Source organism: Agelaius phoeniceus, chromosome 4 (assembly GCF_051311805.1).
Source record: "Agelaius phoeniceus isolate bAgePho1 chromosome 4, bAgePho1.hap1, whole genome shotgun sequence".
Classification (NCBI taxonomy): Eukaryota; Metazoa; Chordata; class Aves; order Passeriformes; family Icteridae; genus Agelaius; species Agelaius phoeniceus.
The window spans coordinates 35,063,281-35,082,499 of NC_135268.1; the positions used below are offsets into that span (position 1 = coordinate 35,063,281).

General features: G+C 38.1%; 1 protein-coding gene across 7 annotated transcripts in view; it reads right to left on the minus strand.

Moving 5' to 3' along the window:
• Positions 1-603: 603 nt before the first annotated feature.
• Positions 604-19,219, minus strand: part of MARCHF1 (membrane associated ring-CH-type finger 1) — a 224,355-nt gene continuing 205,739 nt past the window's right edge. For all 7 annotated transcript variants that reach the window (XM_054633556.2, XM_077177271.1, XM_077177276.1 and 4 more), the window contains 2 exons: positions 7,010-7,157; positions 604-4,781 (listed from right to left, as the gene is read on the minus strand). In XM_054633556.2, the coding sequence (XP_054489531.2) occupies positions 4,480-4,781; positions 7,010-7,157 (450 nt within the window). In that variant the 3' untranslated portion in view covers positions 604-4,479. The remainder of the gene's footprint in view (positions 4,782-7,009; positions 7,158-19,219) is intronic.

Here is a 19,219-nt window from a genome sequence, read left to right on the forward strand (position 1 = left end):
AATGTAAACATGCAATATTCCTTTTCATTAAGAAAATGTCTTTAGGGTTTTCAAAAAGGAGAAAACCCCACCAAATCAAAGTATAAAATAATACAAAAAAGGAACAGGATCCATGCTGACAATCTGAGCTGGGATTAGCTTTAAAGTATTTAACTGTCCAGTCCATATTTAAAGCTTTCATGTGTTGGACATTACAAAATCAGTGTAACAGTTTGTACCAAGGCATTGCTTTCCTTAGGCAAGTTTTGTCCTCTTACCTCCCTGGAGTTGAAACCCAGTACTAGTTGTCCATTACTCTATGGATGCAAAAACAGTTGCTTTCTAGGCTTCTTTATAGAGTTAAAGCCTGCAAGTTAAGCAACTATAAGTCTTTTCAAGTGTTTTTGCACTATGAAGTATTTTCCTGAGCATTCTGCCAAGGTGGGGTACCCAGAAGTAGCCCCTTGCATCTTAGCAGGTTTATCAGTATTAAGTAAGCAACTGAGTTATATTTTTCACCTTTCTTGCAAGAGTGTGGTCTTGCCAATCCATGTTCAGCATTGCCAATCCATGTTCAGCATGTGATGCTCTAGGTAACAAGGTGACAAATGTAGAATACTGCAGTACTTTGAGTAATTTGTTTAATACAAATACATTTTTTCACAACATTAAGCAGATACATTACTTTTGTTTCCCTTACCTTCTGTCTTCCAGTACACATTCACCCACAAAAACATACACTTTTTCTTTTGCAAAAGAGAGGGAGTTAAACAAATAACACAAACTTGTAGTTCCGAATATTATACACAGCAAAATACTTTCATCAGAGTAAGTTTCATTGCATTATTGGAAATTATAAACTGTTTGTTCTGGAGATAGGCAATTATTTTTTCTACACAACAAAAATAAACACTAACTTCAGATAGAGCAGTGTGTGAATGGCACAGTTGGACTAGTCAAGAATCTTTGTAATGCTACTGATAGTCAAAAGTGGTATGTTTATGCCAGTTTGAAATAAACATTATAATGCTTGTAACTTAAATACAGGAAAAGAAATGTGCATGTTCACAGGAGTGAATACAGGAGTATCTTGATCAAACTTCCAGATCTGACCTGACACCAAATTACTTCTACCTACCTTTATTAAAACTTAGGTTGAACAAGCTGTTCTTGCTAATGGCAGCTCAGAGCCAGGTTCTACCCTTGTGGGTTTAGCCAGGCCAAATTCTATTGTCAGCATATTTGCCAGAGCTGCACTGTGGCGGCTACACAGGAGTTTGATATGGTTCTTTATTTGAGATGGTATCTTCATTAAAAAGTCTTTAGACTTCATCTTAAAACCTTCAGTATACTGTTCTGTTTAGTTGTGTGGTTTTGGTGAGTTTTTTTTCCAGGATAGAATATTGTGGTTAATAAATTAATACAGAAAATTGTACTTTGTTTGGGAATGAAAAAGCATTGGTTGATAAGGATCTGTCTAGTTTCTCTGTCCATGTACTTTCCTTATTACTGAAGACCAGAATCCAAGGCATGGTGGTGTGAATAGCTCCTTGCCCTCTTGAAGAGGTTGCACCCTGCTTCAGAAACTAATTCCAATCCTGCATGAAATTCCTGAAAGCTCTAGAAAATCCAGTGCATCTAAGAAGAGAAAGGGATGCACAGGTTAACACTGTAATGCTTTAAAAGGTTAAAGGCTGCTTCAAGCCAGCTGAAATCTCTCTTGCTGGTGACTTGTCTCATTGTCCATCTCAGCAGACAGTGTCCCATTTTATTCCTTTTCCTGCTGTCCACATTCAGTATTTCCAAGGGAGAGGAGGAATTTCAACTGAAGTCTTTCTGCTTTCTTTTATTTAATTAACTGTAAACTCAGTTGCATATATGGTTGAGTGCCAGAACAGTGTTGAAGTTGAAGGCATTGGTATAAAAGTTTTCACAATGTCTTTTCTGTTGCTGACTCTTCAGGGTGTTTTTAAAAATGTAAAATCTTGTTGGATGCTACAGTTCTGCTTTCAGAATCTTCAGGTATTCTCTTCTTCTAGGTGAATTTTATACTTCTTCAAGGAAAAAAACCCAATGCAAATTACTCTCCAGTAAGCTGACAAAATAGAGGATAAAGTACTTTCAATGGGTCATGATGCAACCGCAGTCAAAGAACAAGCTGGCTAAAGAAGCAGGGTTACTTTCACTTAGTAAGAAACTATTATTTCAGAAAGCTCTTAATTATCTTTCATAATAATGTTCCTTGTCAGTAAATGTTGCTGAGGTTTATTGTAAACATCCTTCCAAACATTCAGATGCAGTTGGTAATTTTATGTGTCTGACATCAGATATCATGAGAGTTACCTTTTAACGAGTAGCTTTTGAAAACCATGCCATTGCAGACTATCTTAAGCATGTGCAGTTACTAGACATTCCTTAGTCATGTCATCATGCTCTGAAGACCTTCTGAAATCTCCTCCACAATTTTAAATGGAGAAATGATTTGGTTCTCTTGTATGTCGTTTCAAATAAGAAGCTGCTACAATTGGAAGTTGCAGTTGTATAGTTGGGAAATTATTTTATATAAAAAGTGTGTGCCATTACATGAAAAAACTTCAACATTAATCCAACTCACCTGGAGTAACTGACAGCAAATATTGACATATATTAAGGACCCATTAAAGCACCAAGATTTTGTATCCTGTCTAGCCAGATAACCATCACTTAGTCACAGCCAAATTACAAGAGCAATTCCAGTACAAAATAATATAATGATCTGATTAAAGACACATTTCTTGCTAACACTGCTAGTATTCCCTGAGCCTTAAGCCAGTAAACATTCACAAAGGAATACCTAGTATATAAATTCCAATACTTCTTAGGCCCTAAAGCCTGGGTATTTGTAAGAATGGGATGAGTCTGTTATTTCACTGTAAATATTTGAGTGTACAAAGAGAAAATTTACCAGTAGAAACTTCAAGGCTTCTGTAGAACTCCAGTTCACTTGTAATTGTGGCAGATACCCCTCCTTTAAGTGAATCTCTACTCTCCTGTCCTCATTACTCTGGTTCTTTATTTCCTTTTTTGCTTTTCCTCCTTTACTAAATACAAGATTAAAAAAAGAACTTTCAACTTCTTTTTAAAATACACATTATGTTCAGGCCCCAGACTTGTGCACACCAGTACATAACTACTCCGAGTCAATACTTGCTCTTGTGTCCTTATAGTAAACACCACATTTTTGCAAAGTGAATCACAAAATTGGTTCCTTATACATAATTCACCCTGTTGGACACAGGATTATATCTACATTCATTTATCTATTGCACCTTTTAATGCTATTCACACTTCATTTTTATATGCCAGTGCTCAAAACACGAAATTAACAACTGAACTGTCGAATCTCTAACACCTTAAGTTTACCTGTACAGAAGGAAACCATTGATCTGTTTTTTTTTCAGTCAGGAAGATAAAAACTAGCTTTTTAGAACAAGGAGATAAAAACTAATCTTCTCCTAAGATATGTAGGTAGGTATGGTCTATTACATCTACCTTTCTGTACCATGAATCTTAAAAAATAAAACCAAAAGTAGCTTCCATCTTCAGAATGTCATCCTTTTTCAGACCTTTGATAACAGACAATTTACTTCTGTGTAATTCTGCTTTAAACTGCTTTTTTTTTCACTTACAATTCTGCCTCAATACCTTGTGTATCCAATTTATGCCTAATTCACTCCTATAAAGTAAAATAAACAGCGGAGCTGCTCTTCTAAATGCGTATCTACATATTATCTCCTTCCTTACTTCCTTGACATTTAAAAAAAAGTATCTGCAGCTTATGGAGATGTGAGTTTATATTGGTTGGAACTGCTTACTTTTCAAAAATCCAGCCATAGTTAAAAACAACTGGTTCAAATATCCATAGTTGACACAGCTGCCCAAACATTCAGGCTCCACTACAGTCACATGAAGGTGTTACCGTACGAGGCTTAGAGAGGGAGTGCTGCAATACAAAGATCTCTGTACTTTGATTCTGTTAATGCATATTACTTGGATTGGTACCCTTTGAAGTGTAACTTTGAAAAGATACAACTTCTAGTAGTAAACAGATGAAAGGTTTTGTGTCTTCTGTAAACAAAATCATTGTATCACTTCTGTTTCCTACTTTCCCAGCCAGCCCAGTTAGGAAAAAAACCAAAAGTACATTTGTTACATAGGTTTGGCATTGTCTGTTAAACCTGTTCTCTATTGCACTTTCTACACTTCCACTTTCACTACACTTGCTGACTAGTTGCGAAATTACATCACGAACGGTCACATTCCTTACAGTAACAACTTGCTTTGCTGGATCCATTTTCCTTGTATGGTTTTGGTTTTTGTATGGGGTATTTTTTTTTTTGTCGTTTGGTTGGGGTCTTCTTCAACTGAAAAAATGCAGCAGTCATTTCTACTTTCTTGTAGCATTTGTAGTGTAGCAGACACTACGGCTCACTCTGCGAGGAAGAAGCAGTGCTGTCCGTGTCAAACTGGCATGACCTCCGACGTCGCCTCTTCCGCCGCCGGCTGAGAGTTTGTACCTGTCTGTGCTACTGGCACCACCACCGCGTCCTTCAGCTCCGAGGGCTGAGTGCACGGAGAGCTTTTCTCCTCCAGTTTTTTGATGGTGTCTGGGCAGTTCTGAACAAAGATCACTCTGTTGTAGGCTTTCAACCTGCGCCACAGCTGGACGTAAACCTTACACTGCACATACATGAAGACCAGGCCTCCTGTGAATCCAATGGCCACCACAACGAGTTTTGTCCAGAATGGCCATTCGAGGACACCTTTGAAATAGAAAGTTTATGTTATACATTGAATATCAAGCATTGCTTCAGTAATGTATACTGAAAAGAAGCCACTGGCTAAGAATGCCCAGGTATGTGCATGCTATTGCAGCAGTTGTGGCTCTGGAAAATAGATGGGCTGGCCAAAAAACTGCCCATGGAATAGGAAACTGCTTCCTACTTTTAACTGATTGGACCAACATTTGGTTAAATAAATCAATGCCACTCTTAAAATCTTTTTTCAGGATTTCTTTCACCTTTTAACATTAAATATAGGCTGCTGCTGCTTCTGCAGTAATACAGGGAGCATCTTTTTTTATTAACTGCTATGGGACAGAGAGTATATAATTTTGTATATCATTTTTTTCCAGGATTGCCATGTTTTCAGACTTGAGCTTTACTAGTAGAAAGGTCAGCTGAATCTAGACCTGTTTATTCAAACAGAATAAATTTATGTGCAACTTGATTCCCTACCACTGGTGCCATATAAATTTTACAATATTTTAAATATATTTTAAATTCGCTTTTCTATAAATGAGTGTCAGGTTTAGCAATTAAAGGGTTTGCATCGTATACTTTGCTAAAGAGAAGAAAACTCCCAACCTCTTAAATAATTTGAGACATCCATATTTTAAATAGGATTTTTAAACTAGAATATTAACAAACAATACTAGTATTATTCAGGGTTTCAATTTTTCTCCATCTCAAAATATGTTTATAAAGTGTTTTTTCTCCCGTGCTTACTTGTCTTTGTCTTGGCAGTTCCCATTTAAAGAGAGAAAATGGGGAAGAAAGCAAACTACATATATGTCCTTCTTATTCCCCACAAATACATGTTCGCTTTTGTAAAAGTATTCCCCCCTGCAACAAGCAAATTTTGGAGCAAAAGCATCCTCTTCACACTTCTGCGTGTTTTAAGTAGCTCCAGGGCATATCTTTGTCCATTTTTTTAGTGTAAAGAATCAACCATTACATTTGGCAAATACTGAATGCTATACAAATCGTAAATACTTTTTAAGCCTACCAGGAATAATTAACACGATTCTTATGCATTGTGTGTAACAACAAAAATCCCTGTTAGCTGTTTTGTTATGTAAATTCACCTAATCTACAGAAATAGCTTCCCCCTTGTAATGAGTAGGGTGATGTAGTTGTATTCATAAACAGAAATTCAAAGCCACCCCTAGTCCTGTCCTCTGGGCCAGGTTTTTTGAGATAAAAAGCAAGGTTACCCATTTCAAAAGAAAGCAAAACAAGACTTTGTAGTGTGTATTCATCTGTGACTTACTGAGGCTTGTTGCTTATTTTCCTCTAAGGAAAGAAAGGCAAGCATCAGGAATATCATCAAATATTTATCTAACTAGCAAGGCATAACGCTCCACCTGTTTTGTTTTCCATGTTAACTTTGGAATATAACAAAAAGCTAGAGACCTTTGTTCCTCTAGGGTGCTTAAATTCAATTCAGATCAAAACTCAAAAGCTTTTTATCATTATGATCACATTTAAGACTGAATTTAAGAGCAAACTTAGATTTGAAATGGAAAACAGTAGTTAAATTTAGGATATATTTTCCATATATGCTAAGTACGGATCCTACTGACATTAAGCATGCATTTTGTTACACATGTCCAGTTGGATTTTCAGTATCTCAGTAGATGGAGACTCCATGACTTCTCTGTTCCAGTGCATTACCAATAAATACAGCTGGAACATGGACATTGACAGTGAAATTTGAAAGGACACAGGAATGGCTTTCCATGCTACTAAAATCCCACATGAAGGACTAACACAACTGGAAAATGGTCTCTTGGAAGTTCATATTAGGAAGGTTGTTAATGAAGAGGCTCTATCATACTTTACTTCCTGTCAAGGTTCAAGGGATTAATATAAATAAATTGCTATTTAAGGACCTGAACTTGCACTGAGCTGTTTGAACTTGACTCATCTTTTTGCCTGAGCTTTAGAATTACCTAGATAATGGGAGATTAACCCAGGAGATTAACTGGAAGGCCAGTTAAGCTGTTGTAATGATTACACGAAGTAGAGTTCTCTCTGCTGGGGCATAAGGTAAGATTTTCATACTGATGCATTCAGAACTTCTGCATTAAAGCCTCTGGTGTAGGCATGTGAGCTCTTATTTAAGAACAGAATGTGACTGGTTACAGAGCTGCCTTTCAAAGGCAGGCACTGCATTATCAGCAGCACTGAAGAAGATAAAAGATACTTACCGTTGTCATTGCCTTGTTTAATTTCTTCAGCAGTTCTGTCAATTAAAACATACAATGACCAAACAACACAGGTAATTGCAATTATATGGAATGTGACTGAACACACAATTTTTCTCCTCTCACTTGTTGTCATCTGTAATTTCTCCCACTGAAATTAAAAAGAAAAAGTAATTAAAACAATCTGACTTGTAAAATTTTACATCAAACTGATTAGGCCATTGTGGCTCTTTCTAACAAAACCACAAGCAGTAATAAAATTAACAAATCCTTTCGTTTTGGTAATATGCATTACAGGAGTGTGTGCATTGTCCCTGTTAAATTCACAATGATCTCATTTTCATAGATTCAGAGGAATGAAGAATACTGTTTTGTTTCTGTCTGCTTGTGAATGTTATCTTAAGTAATTTCATTACAGTACAGCCATAACATGTTAATAGACAGGTAAAAAGATTAATATTTACTTTAAATTTGCATTTCTGGTGGTGAGAGAAGAAAAAGCCCAAACATCTGTTTGTAATATGTATTAAAATTATAGGAATGCAACTATGTAACAGTCTTGCTATAAAATAAAAGCACAGGAAATTCAACTGCATTGAGGATTAAGTTCAATAAACTTGAAAAGAGGATTACATGGAAATGACCATATACAATAGCAGCCAAATAACCTCAGTAATGCAAGGGGGATCTTTCAGGCACGTGTTTCTGAATTATGGTGCTAAATCCTGGCTTAAGTTAAGGCTATTTTAAGATGAAATAGGCTATTCTCTGCAATTGAACAATGCAGCTCTTGAGGCGATTTTTTTTAATCTCACTTGTGACATGGGCTTTTTTCACAGCACGTCCTCAAAACAAAAACCTTCTCTCCTAAAACATTTGCCTTTGACAACAGATGAAAGAATAGAGCACTTAAAAGCAAAATGCCCCAATTCTGATGGATAATCTTGGAGCCAGTACAGGCAGCTGGGGAAGGAAAGCAGTGCAAAGCACGAGACGCGAGTGCCACCTCCCTGTGGCTCTGTGAACACCGGAGTGAGCTGCGCTCAGCTCGGTGCCACAGCACTGCTGCCACCTGCTCCGGCTAGGACAGCAACCACAGCCTCTGCAGAGCACTGCCATGCTGCATATTTACTGCCAAGCTCTGAGTTTGTCTTGGTTTTCCTTGTTTAGGTTTTTGGATTGTTTTGGTTTTATTAGCTGTTTTCACTATTTGGGATTTTTAAAAATTTTGTTTCCAGGCAATTAAATTTTTTTCTAAATTCCTTAAGGCTGGACATGCCATCCAAGCTAGATGTTTAGCCTTTAACCTGAACCAACATAGCCATTCAACTGTGAACACTCTCTGCAGTCACATTACATTTTGAAGGAGCACAACAGCAGTAAAACCTCATGAGGGTCAGTGCTGTGTCACCAAGGGGAATAACTCTCAGAAATACTTCTTCCTGCTTGTAGAGCAGGACATACCAGGCCAAACAAGCTTCAGTCTTTAATGGCAGTTAAGTCTTGCATGTTTCAGAGCTGTTGCTTCAGAACACAATCTCTAGACCATTTTCTAGCTCTTGTCAACATTCTATGAATCACAGAATATTTTGGGTTGGAAGGAACCTTAAGGCTCATCCTGTCCAACCCCCCTGCAATGAGCAGGCACATCTGCAATTAGACCAGCCTGCTCAGAGCCCTATCCAGCCTGACCATAATGTTTCCCAGGATGGGGCACCTACCACTTCCCTGGGCAATCTGTTCCACTGTTTCACCATTCTCATCATGAGCAGTTTCTTATAAATGCAGTCTAGAGACACCCTTTTTTTTGTTTAAAATCATTACCCCTTGTACTACTGCTAAGAAGCCCTGCTAAAAAGTTTGCTCCATCTTTCTTACAGGCCCCATTTAGGTACTGCAAGGCCACAACAAGGTCTCAAGGCCTTCTTTTCTCCAGGCTGAACAACCTCAACTGTTAGTTATTCCTCATAGGAGAGGTGCTCCAGCCCTCTGATCATTTTGTGTGGCCTCTTCTGGGCTCTCTCCAACATGACCTCAGTGGGCACCCCAGAGCTGGATGCAGCAGTCCCAGTGGGGTCTCTCCAGAATCACTTCTCCCATGCTTCATGAACACAAAGCATAAATAATTGTTTAGAAAAATGTAAACATTTCCTGAGTAATATACAAAGAGTCAGAGCCATCAGCTTATTTATTAGCTGAGACCTCATTTCAGTTTCTGATATATGTGCTTTTGAGTGAAAACAAAGCTTACTGGGTTTTGTATGGCAGTCTGGAAAAAATGGGAGATTTAAAAAAAGGTTTGTTTTGGTTTTCTTTTAAATAACAATCCCCTAAACTTCATACTCATTATAGTTCGTGTAGCTAATATTCAGTGGTCAGACCGGACAGTATGTGGCATTATCAGACTCTTATATCATTACAGCCACCAGGTCACACAGCCTTTGACCTGGAGATTTTCATTTTTTTGCAGTGAAAAATCAAGTCTTCTAACAGACTTTCTTTCCAAAGAAAGAACCCTTGTCTTTGTCCAGACAGAAGAAAGGGTTTTACCTTAACCCTTCACTTACCTGTGGACGCTTTGTGAGAGATAACATAGAACACAACGAAGAACAATTTGTTCTTAAACAGATTTTGTCTGTTATCTCAACTTTGATGCTACACTATTTGGTCTGTTGGAGAGAAGACTCTCTGCAAAGTTTTCATTGTCATTGACTATATACATGCAGTCTCTTTATAGCCATTTTACTCTCTAACACACTCAAAATGCTTTGTGTTCATCTGAATGCCCAGCCAAAGACAAATGCTGGTCCCATTAGTCTAAATTTAAACATTTTGTAGGTGGGAAAAACCCAGCCAAAATCAACCAACCAACAGGCAGGATAGGTAAATAAAGGTTCCAGCTCACAGAGTTCTGCTGAGATTTACAAGAAAAGTATCTCAGGAGAGGAAGCCAGCAGAAATTGGCTGAAGCAGGCCTTTTGGTAACATCTCATCAAATCCAGCCAGAAGGCAAGCCAAGGCCTACTGGACTCTGCTTCCTCCAGCTGCCCCCTTTTCTTCTCCCACAAGACTGCCTGCCTTGCCTGTCTGTCTATTCTATCCACACACATTACCACACCAGAGAGAAGGTGGCTGCTAAGACACGGGAGAGGTCACCAGGGCATAGGTGATTAAGGGACTGGGAGACTGCAGAATATCTTGTACTCCCAGTTTGGGATACAGGAAAGGAATAAGATCCAAGGAGAGACTCTGTCATGGACAGATACCTGGGAACATTTTACAGCTCTTAGTGTGCTCCAAAGCTGCTCTTTTGTTTTGCCCTGCCCTTGCTGGAGTCATAATTCTCTCAACTATGGTGATGATAAGCTGAACTCAAAAGAAAAAAAGCCATTAAACTTTGTGCTGTACTTCTGGTGATCCCAGTGGCAGCTGATGTAACTTCCCCATCCTACTCATGTATTTTAGGTTGGCTGAACAGAGAGTACTTTGTGACTAGATGAGTCATGCTCTACTAGATGAGTGATGTTAGTAGCCAGCAATTTATGTTGTCCTGGAGCAGAAAAGTGCAATTCCCAATTTTAGGATTTTTGCAATAGGCTTCTATCAAAAAATTAACTGTTAGTTTTAGCATAGACTTGCTTGGACAAAAGCACAGTTATGTGAAATAAAAATTGCTTGAAAATCTGTAACAAAGGATGAGACAACAATGTAATGAACAATGAAAGCATCAGCCCCTTTTACTTGTGCTTTATAGTCCAGGACTTGATACAGCCTAAAGTCGTGTGGGGAATTTGGCAGGCGCTACCTTTCATGTCACACAGAGCATTAATGTCTCCTTAACCTCTGATAAATTCATCCCTGCTGTGTTTTGAAGCTCCTGCAGTTTTCATGGCTTTCCACATTCATAATAGAAAGATAAAAATAAATTGTGTCATGTTTTATTATCTTCATCAGTGATCTCCAAGAAAATACAGCAATCAGGTTCATGACACTGCAACATGCAATGGATAGAATATCAGATGCTACCAAGAACAGAAAAACAGCACAAAATCAAGTACACAGATGCAATTTTCTTTGGAAATTTAGATCTTAATGCTCCTAAGGTGCTTTAGATCCTGTAATGACAGAAATAAATGGTAACAACTAGAGGAGACATTTATAATGGCTTGCAAATTATTGTGTCACTAAATTAATTGAAAAACCGTAGCTTTTGCCCAGCCCCACACAAAACAACCCTTCACCGTAATTGTCACACCCACAGGTTCTGTAATCCTGGCAGCAATACAAACACAGAGTGGAAATCATTACAAATGCAGATGGTTTAATGTCCTGCAAATGCAAGCAACCACAGGAATAGCATAATGCTTCACAGAACAGGTGTGCTAGAACACTTTGTAACATCTAACTGCAACCAACAGCTCTTTTAAACAAGTCACCAAATAAATCCAAAGTGTACCAAAAATCCAAATGTGTCCCCAGCAGAAAGCTTGGAATATCCCCAGCCCCCTTTTTATTCTCTGAATAAACTTTCCGAGCGTGTCGCTTGCACTGTGCTCTGAAAACCACTGGAGGGTGGTAAGAGACTGCCTGACTCACAGGTTCCCACCAAGAACGGGAAGAAGCTGGGCTGTGAATGTGATCAGAAACACTCGTCCCACCCCAGCTACTACTTACAGCTGCTTCTTAGACACAACCTTCATCTCAGTCGGAATTCCTATACTTTACTGCCTGAGAAGTTTGGAATAATCTTTAAAGTGGCAGCTGTAAAACTGTACCCTGTTCTAGGTTTCTACCTCATGTATTGCTTTTGTTTCCTAAAGAAAATTTCACTCAGAAACTTCAAGAGAGTGGTTACCGATTTCAAATCCCACTCTTGTAATTACAAAATGTAGTCATGAGTCTTCTGGGGAAATAAAAAAAAAAAAGAATTTAAAAAACCCACCAAACCCTAAAACATACAGGGAACTTTAAATCATGTGTAGCCAACCACTTCCCTTTCCTGTAAAGTAGTTTGAGAAAATCTCTCATATTTATTTTAAAGGACAAAAAAATCTGCCTCCCTGCATGCCACTTCTAATAAAAGCTTGATTAATCAATATTGCAACAAGCAATTACAGATATTTTCTTTAGTATCTTCTGAAAACACTCCTTGTGAGTGTGGGAATGCTGCTTCATGTCCTACATACCAACACAGCCTCTCTGCTAAAGAGAAGCAAATCTGCAATGCTAATTCCCTCCCATACATTACGATTTCTGCAAAGCGGTTTCATGACGGCCAATGCAGAACCGAAAGCTCCACACTGCTCACACAAAAGCTGTCTCCACACCTCTCAATGGCACTGAGCAAACTCTGCTGCCTGTGTTTCCTTTCCCCACCTCTGCATTGTAGATTTGCTGCCTGCCTGCTCCCACCCACCACTCTGTGCCCATGTGTTACCTCCTGTCCAGGGTAATATTCTGTCACACTGGCTTCGGATTTTTGTCTACACCCATGTCCTGAGGCAACTGCAGCTCTCCTGCAGGTTTGCAGACTCACACCTCTACAGCTGAAGGTCTCTCTGCTGCAGGGGCTCAGCACTGAGGATGCCAAATATTGAAGGTGAAGTTAATGGGCTGCTTCGCAACATATGATGAATGCCTGGACTTTTTAACCCCCGGGTATTTTCAAGAAGCCTGTTTTAAAAATTGCATGTAAGGAGGTCTGACAGGGGAAGCTGGTATGGGGGGAATATTGCCAATATTAAACATTTTTTGTGACATTTTTCTCCCTATCCATTATTTAGCAGAAAAAAATGCCTATGTATAATGTAAGCAACAACCACAGCTGGAAGGATTTCTGCTCTCATCTAGAGCTAAAGTCATGATGCAATATTTTCTGAATTCTTTCTAGAGTCTGAAAAAGTACTTTCAGCCAACCTTTATCTTAAAGTAATTTTGCCTGCAAAATAGAGGCTAAAATTACTTACTAGAGCTGTTGTAGAAACTGCACTCTGCACACAGACTAAAAAACATACAGAAAAAGGTCTTTCCTATCTGAAACTCAACCCAAAGGATTTAGCCAGCACGTCTGAAAAAGAACTGGTGTGGTGTATGCTGAAGTGAGCCGAGCAGTGAAGATATGTCAACAGTGTGAACATGTAGCTCCAAGTTATTTATGTTAGGGAGAGTTTTCTGGTCACTTGTTGCAGTACTAATTGGCTCAGGCTCCACAGTGAGCTGCTCACTGCTATCAACCTACCAGCTGGAAGAAAGCAGCTGCCATGGTAGTTTGTGGAATGGAATTTGTGCAGTGGGTGGAAGAGGAAGAAATAATAGTAATAAAGGACAACAGGGCTCCACTCATGTTGGGAGAACAAAATAGCCCCGGAGAAATTGGAAGTGCTCATAAGAGATGAAACTTCAAACCTTGTTATTTGAATAAAAGCATTCTGGGCCTCTCTGTGCCATCCAAACAACATGTGGTTGCAGCCTGTACCGTGGGGATGGTGTCTTTAAGGACAAGGCATGTGTCCTCACATCCTGCTCCAACATGAGAAGTGCCCCTCAGACAGTCCAAGAGAATGAGCCAGGTCTGATGGCTGACAAGAGAAAGGTTCGGACCATGAAAACACCTACACTGTGTTCTTTTCCCCAAATACATCCAGAGAGTAGGAAGAACTGAGCAGGATCACAGAAAATACAGAAAACATATTTGTCATTGCCTTTTTTCAAAAGATGTATCCCAGAGAAGAAACTCTTGTAAGGATAAAGACTAGAAGACCATAATTAGACCCCTGCTATGTTAATTGCTGAACAGGGAAATGAAATGAATTTTTAAAATCCCATGTCACCTGGTGGATCATATGGCCCTGTCTATGCACAACTTTACCTGCATCTCGTTATCTCATTAGGTGTTCCAGCAGAGATCATTGTCTGGCAAATCTGTCCCAAGTTTGCTCAAAATCTATTTCTGTCCCTAAGAGATACTAAACAAACCTGTCTGGAATTCAAAAGAATGTCTGTAGTATATTTAAAACACCTATTAAAATTTTTAAACTGAACCAGAAATGGGTACATTTCTAAAAACAAACATACTTACTCTTCACTTTTGTATGATATGCATACCTAGAGTAATAAAAGAAATACCTAATGAAAAACCTCACTTTGATGAACACCTTAAGATTATTATCTGCAAAGAACTAATAATTCAGTTTTATCATAACCAAGATGGCACCTTATTTCTTTTTTGTGACAATTAGAACAGACTTAAGTGATATAATCAGTATGCACTCTTCACAAGCTTATGCAATGTTTTGCTGTGTACGACATCAATTAGCAAACCCTTAAAAAATGTAAAAGAGAAGTGTAGAAATTAAGCAATTCAAGAATATAATTTCTAAAATGAAGTAGTTGTTTTTGCAGTTGTTTTCTAAAATGAAGTAGTTGTTAGTGGTATTGAGAATACTTTTCATTTACCAGCTAAAAGAACTTCAGTACCTGCATCCTAAACATCCCAACACAGACTAACAAAAAAAACCCAAAAAACCCATAAAAACCCCAAACCAAACCAAACAAAAAAAAACAAAAAACAAACCAAAAAAACCCCAAAAAACCACAAAACAAAACACAACACCTATGCTTTGGAAATACAGGACCTCATGTCCCTCTCATCCAGTGCTCTGTCTCAGATAGAGGCCAACACCAGACACTTTGGAGAGATGTGCAAGAAATCCCATGGGAAGTAATTACAGAATAATCTCTCCATATTGGGAGCCTCTTTCTAGCTCCCATCTGCTGGAATTTGCTTTACATCAATATATAGAACACAGAAGTACGTGACCAAGTGTTTACTTTCCAAGCATCTTCTTTGAAGGCTGAAAAGACATTAACCCATCTTTTGTTCAATACAGCCTTCAGTGCTATCATGAACTCCTCATTCACAATTACTTTTTCTTTTCTTGCTTTGTAAGAGCTGTAATAAAAAGATCACTATCTCCATGCACAGTACACTTCAGCTACCTTATCTAAAAAATAATCCTGGCAGAGAAAGTGCAGGTAAAACATTAAACCACTGATCAGGAGTGAACTACCACCCTACTGTAAAACTATGGGGAGTATCTGGTACTACAAACAAGAGGCACACATCTACAACTCTAGAAAATATTTACTTCAGGTATCTGGGCTTTAACATGACTTTATTACTCAAAAAAACAAAAAAGAAGCTATATGTTGGTAACCCATAAAGAAGCAGGGATAAAAGGGGTAGAGTCTATGTCTCCATTAACTTTTATCACAGTTAGTCAAGAACAGAAACAGATGCTACTGTTGTCTGCTCTCCCTACAGTATTTCCATGATCATTCTATCAAAAGGATCTAGTCTGCCACTTTTGTTCTCTTTGCAGTTGTCGACTCCTGCCTCTGCCTACTCTGTATTTCCAAAAGAGCAGCATATCTAATTGAAGGCATGATATTTGCTCCAGTCACTAAGTAGCAAATACCTTTAAATCACAGTCCAGCCCTCAAACAACTCAGACACATACACATATAAAGAAAACCATAAAAAAAATCAGTCAAACTGCCACACTACAAGAGCACAGACCATAATGTTCCTGCAACACCAGTTATGCTGAAATTTCCCTTTCTGACCAAAGCAGGTAGGGCTGCTGCATTTTGTGGTGTGTATTCTAGGGGCAGTATAAAAGCAGCCATGACATAGGCTCAGTGGTGGATTTGAGATAGATTCTGCTGGGGTCAAAGCAGCCACAAGTCCTTTCTCCACTACAGGAGCCACAACAAACCATCTCCCAGCAGACTGTGCCTGAGTCTCTGTCTTTGAATATCAAGTAGGATTTTTTTGCACATCTGAGTGCTTATAGTGGGATGGACAAGGACAGAAGGCTCTAATAGCATGGTAGAAATTGGAAAAGGAGAAAAATTAGAAAAACTGATATAGCAACATGCTGGAGACCAACATCCTATTACATGGTTTTGTAACCCTCTCCACTTCCTTTAGTTCTTCAGTCATGTCCAGTTGCAGGAAATTTCTCTAAAGATCTGTTGCTTTAGGAACCAAAAACAAGTTGTAGAATATGATTACAGTTTTGCTAGTCTTTACTTCAATTGCATTCTCTCCAGTATTCATCAGTGCTTAATTTCCTCTATTTCAAATTGCACAGCCTGCTGAGAATCAGTTAAAATTGTTCAAACTTCAGACAAACCACAAAGATGTGGTTTGGTTTAAATTTCTTTACTTGCCAAAACCCTGGTATTTTTAAATACATTGTTGTTTAAACATACCTGGACATATCCTTTTTTTGCGGGTGTCTACACATATGTCTGAATTTCCACATAACAAAGATTAAAAAAAGGAGCTGATGCTTTTAATTATCAATAAATACGGCTTTAGGAAGAATACTGGCTTTCCAATGAATAGCTACAGTTGCCTTCTCTGTCCTTTAATTTTCCCACAAGAGAGATTCTTTTGATCCAATTAAATAAAAATAAAATAGAGGAAAGTTGTGCTGATGAAAGCTATAGTAATTAAAATAAAACTACAGCACAGTGCTCTAGTAAAGAGCTGAGGGGAGCTATTAATTCTGAAAAAAACACAAAACTCTATTTTTTCCCCAATAATTTTAATAAAATGCTACAGGAATAAAATTAAATTAACAAAATCCACCAAACCTGAGTAAAGTAAAAGTTATCCCATTTGGTTATAATTTAGATCCACTACTGGAATTTCTGTGTTCTAAAGAACATCAAATCATAATTTTTCAAAAGAAAACCCATTTTTAGCATATATTCCACCAACAAGCAAGCATCAACCTGTGAACAGATCATTCTCACATCAATAGGTCCCAGGCAAAAGAAATTTGAGGCAGGCAACAACTGTAAAATTGTACGTGTTAATTATGTGACAGATAACTACCTGCATTAATCAGATCATGAATAGCAATCCTCTTCCATGGGAGCTGGTAAAGTGCCTAACTTCAAAATTAAACAGTAAAAATGGCATTTTCAAAAACTCAGTGAAAGACAATGACTGGTTTAGGTCAATGCTTGGGTTGACTATGCTCTTTAATTTCATATTACTAGCTATACATTTACATTCCATTTACACTTTCTTTATTTGCAAAGCAAGAGATTCTCTTAATTATTTTCAATGCTTCAACCTCCCAGTCCTTCCTTGGTTATAACTATTGATGAGGTCAAGCTGTAAAACAAAACAATGAAAGGCCTGAAATAAAAAAAATTAAAAGAAGGCCCCAAGTTCTTAAAAAATATGAGAGAGGCTGATGAACTGCAGGATTGAGTAGGGCTGTCTAAATAAAACGGGGAATTGAATCTTTTGATGCAAGTTGCATCTGTAAAACAACTCAGATCAAACTGTTTATTTCAGCCTCAGAAAGCACAGAAGATTTGTAGCTCCCAGAGCTCATGTTCATGGGTCTGTGCAATAGTGGATAACACTACTAATACCCAGAGCTGAACAACCTCCCAAATTCCCTTTGCTTTTGCAAATGCTGCTGAGCAGCAAAGTAGCCAATTTGGTTACTGGCATTTAATTAGCAGAGGACACCGTTTTCATTTAATTTTCTACTGTAATATTTTCCATTTGCTTCTTAAAAGAATGCAAGTTCAAAGCAATAACTGTACAAATATCTTGCTCTACCTCCAGGAAGGATGCTGCACACAGGGGTGTCCCAGCAAAGTATCACAGCAAGATGGCTTTTAGCAAGTCTAGGGGTATGTTATGATGGTTTCAAGGCAAGATGCACAAAAATCTTCTGTGAGAAGTCTGTGGGAACTGGGATAGCTCTGTGAATAAAGCTGTGTTCTGAATGGAAGAGAAAGACATATGGGAATGGCAGGCTAGCACAAATTCTACCACCATAAGAAAGCTAAGCTCTAGTTTGTTCTCGTGGCAGAAAATGCAAGACAGCATTATTCTGTGAAGCCCAGCATGCTGTCTATACACAGATAAATTAGCAGTAATGCTCTATTATCCTCAAAAATTAGGAATACAACTGTCTGAATAAAGCAGTCCCTTGCATCCCCAAGGCATCACAATAGGATATAAATGCTATAGAATCATTTTTACTTTACAAAGCTTTAATATACACATTGTCCCTTGAGCCCAAAGTTATTTGCTATAATGACATGATAGCCAACAAGAAAGTAATAGCTTTGTGCCTTTGTGCATACTGGTGAAGTATCTGACCCTACATATTGCAGGCAATTATTTGAGGCTACTGATGGTTTGAGACAGTTCACTGGAAGAAAGATAACAGTGGAGCAGGTTGCCTTGACGACACTATGTAGCGGCACCAGAAATCAAAGAAAAACGCAGGAGCTCCTTTGTGTTGAGGACTGCAAAATATTCATCCAATTGGGTGAAAAGGGAACTAGTCCCACAGCAAGTCCTGTGCAATTTGATACCACTTCTTATCACGAGCATTATTAGAAAACCACCGACAAAGGCAAGTGGTTCATACCTCACAGCACAGGGCAGTAAGAATTGAACACCCAGCAGTGTGGTAATGACTGCCCACAAGTTTGGGGCTTTTTCTTGTGAGGCTCTTCTGGTCATATCTGGACCTGAGAGTTTACTCTGGAAAAAGTAGTTTCTAAGGGCCAGAACTTTTGATTTCAGAGCAGAATATCACAGAAATTTCACTGCAGGTTCTATGACTTTTGGCAGCGATCACCATACTCTTAAAAAAGAAATGTAAATATGAATTCCCAAGCTACTATTGAATCAAAAGTAAAAATTACTCTTAACATATTTTGCCATCAGTAAATGTTTTAGGCATGCTATGAGGTTTTTTTTATATCATCATATAAGCAAATTCAGAATACAAGAGAGATAAACACTTAGAAGATATATGTGCACATTCAAAATAAATAAGATCAAGTTTATTTCATGATCAGCATTTACTTTGCTTCTGTTTAATTTAATAGAAACATATCACTCTGTACTAAAAGAACATTCTGAGTGCTCTATTTTTAAAAAGGCATAAATTCAGATACTCTTTCTATCAGAAAGAAAATTAACCTCAGCTGCTACATAAAGCTTCTGTAAACAAAAAAATTGACTTGCGCTTCCCTAATGACCAACAGCAACCACATGGTAACAATGAGAAATATTGCTCATGCCTCACATAAATAAGACTTTATTTGTAAATCATGTCAAAAATACAACTGGGAGAGAAAATAGACATCTCTGACAATACA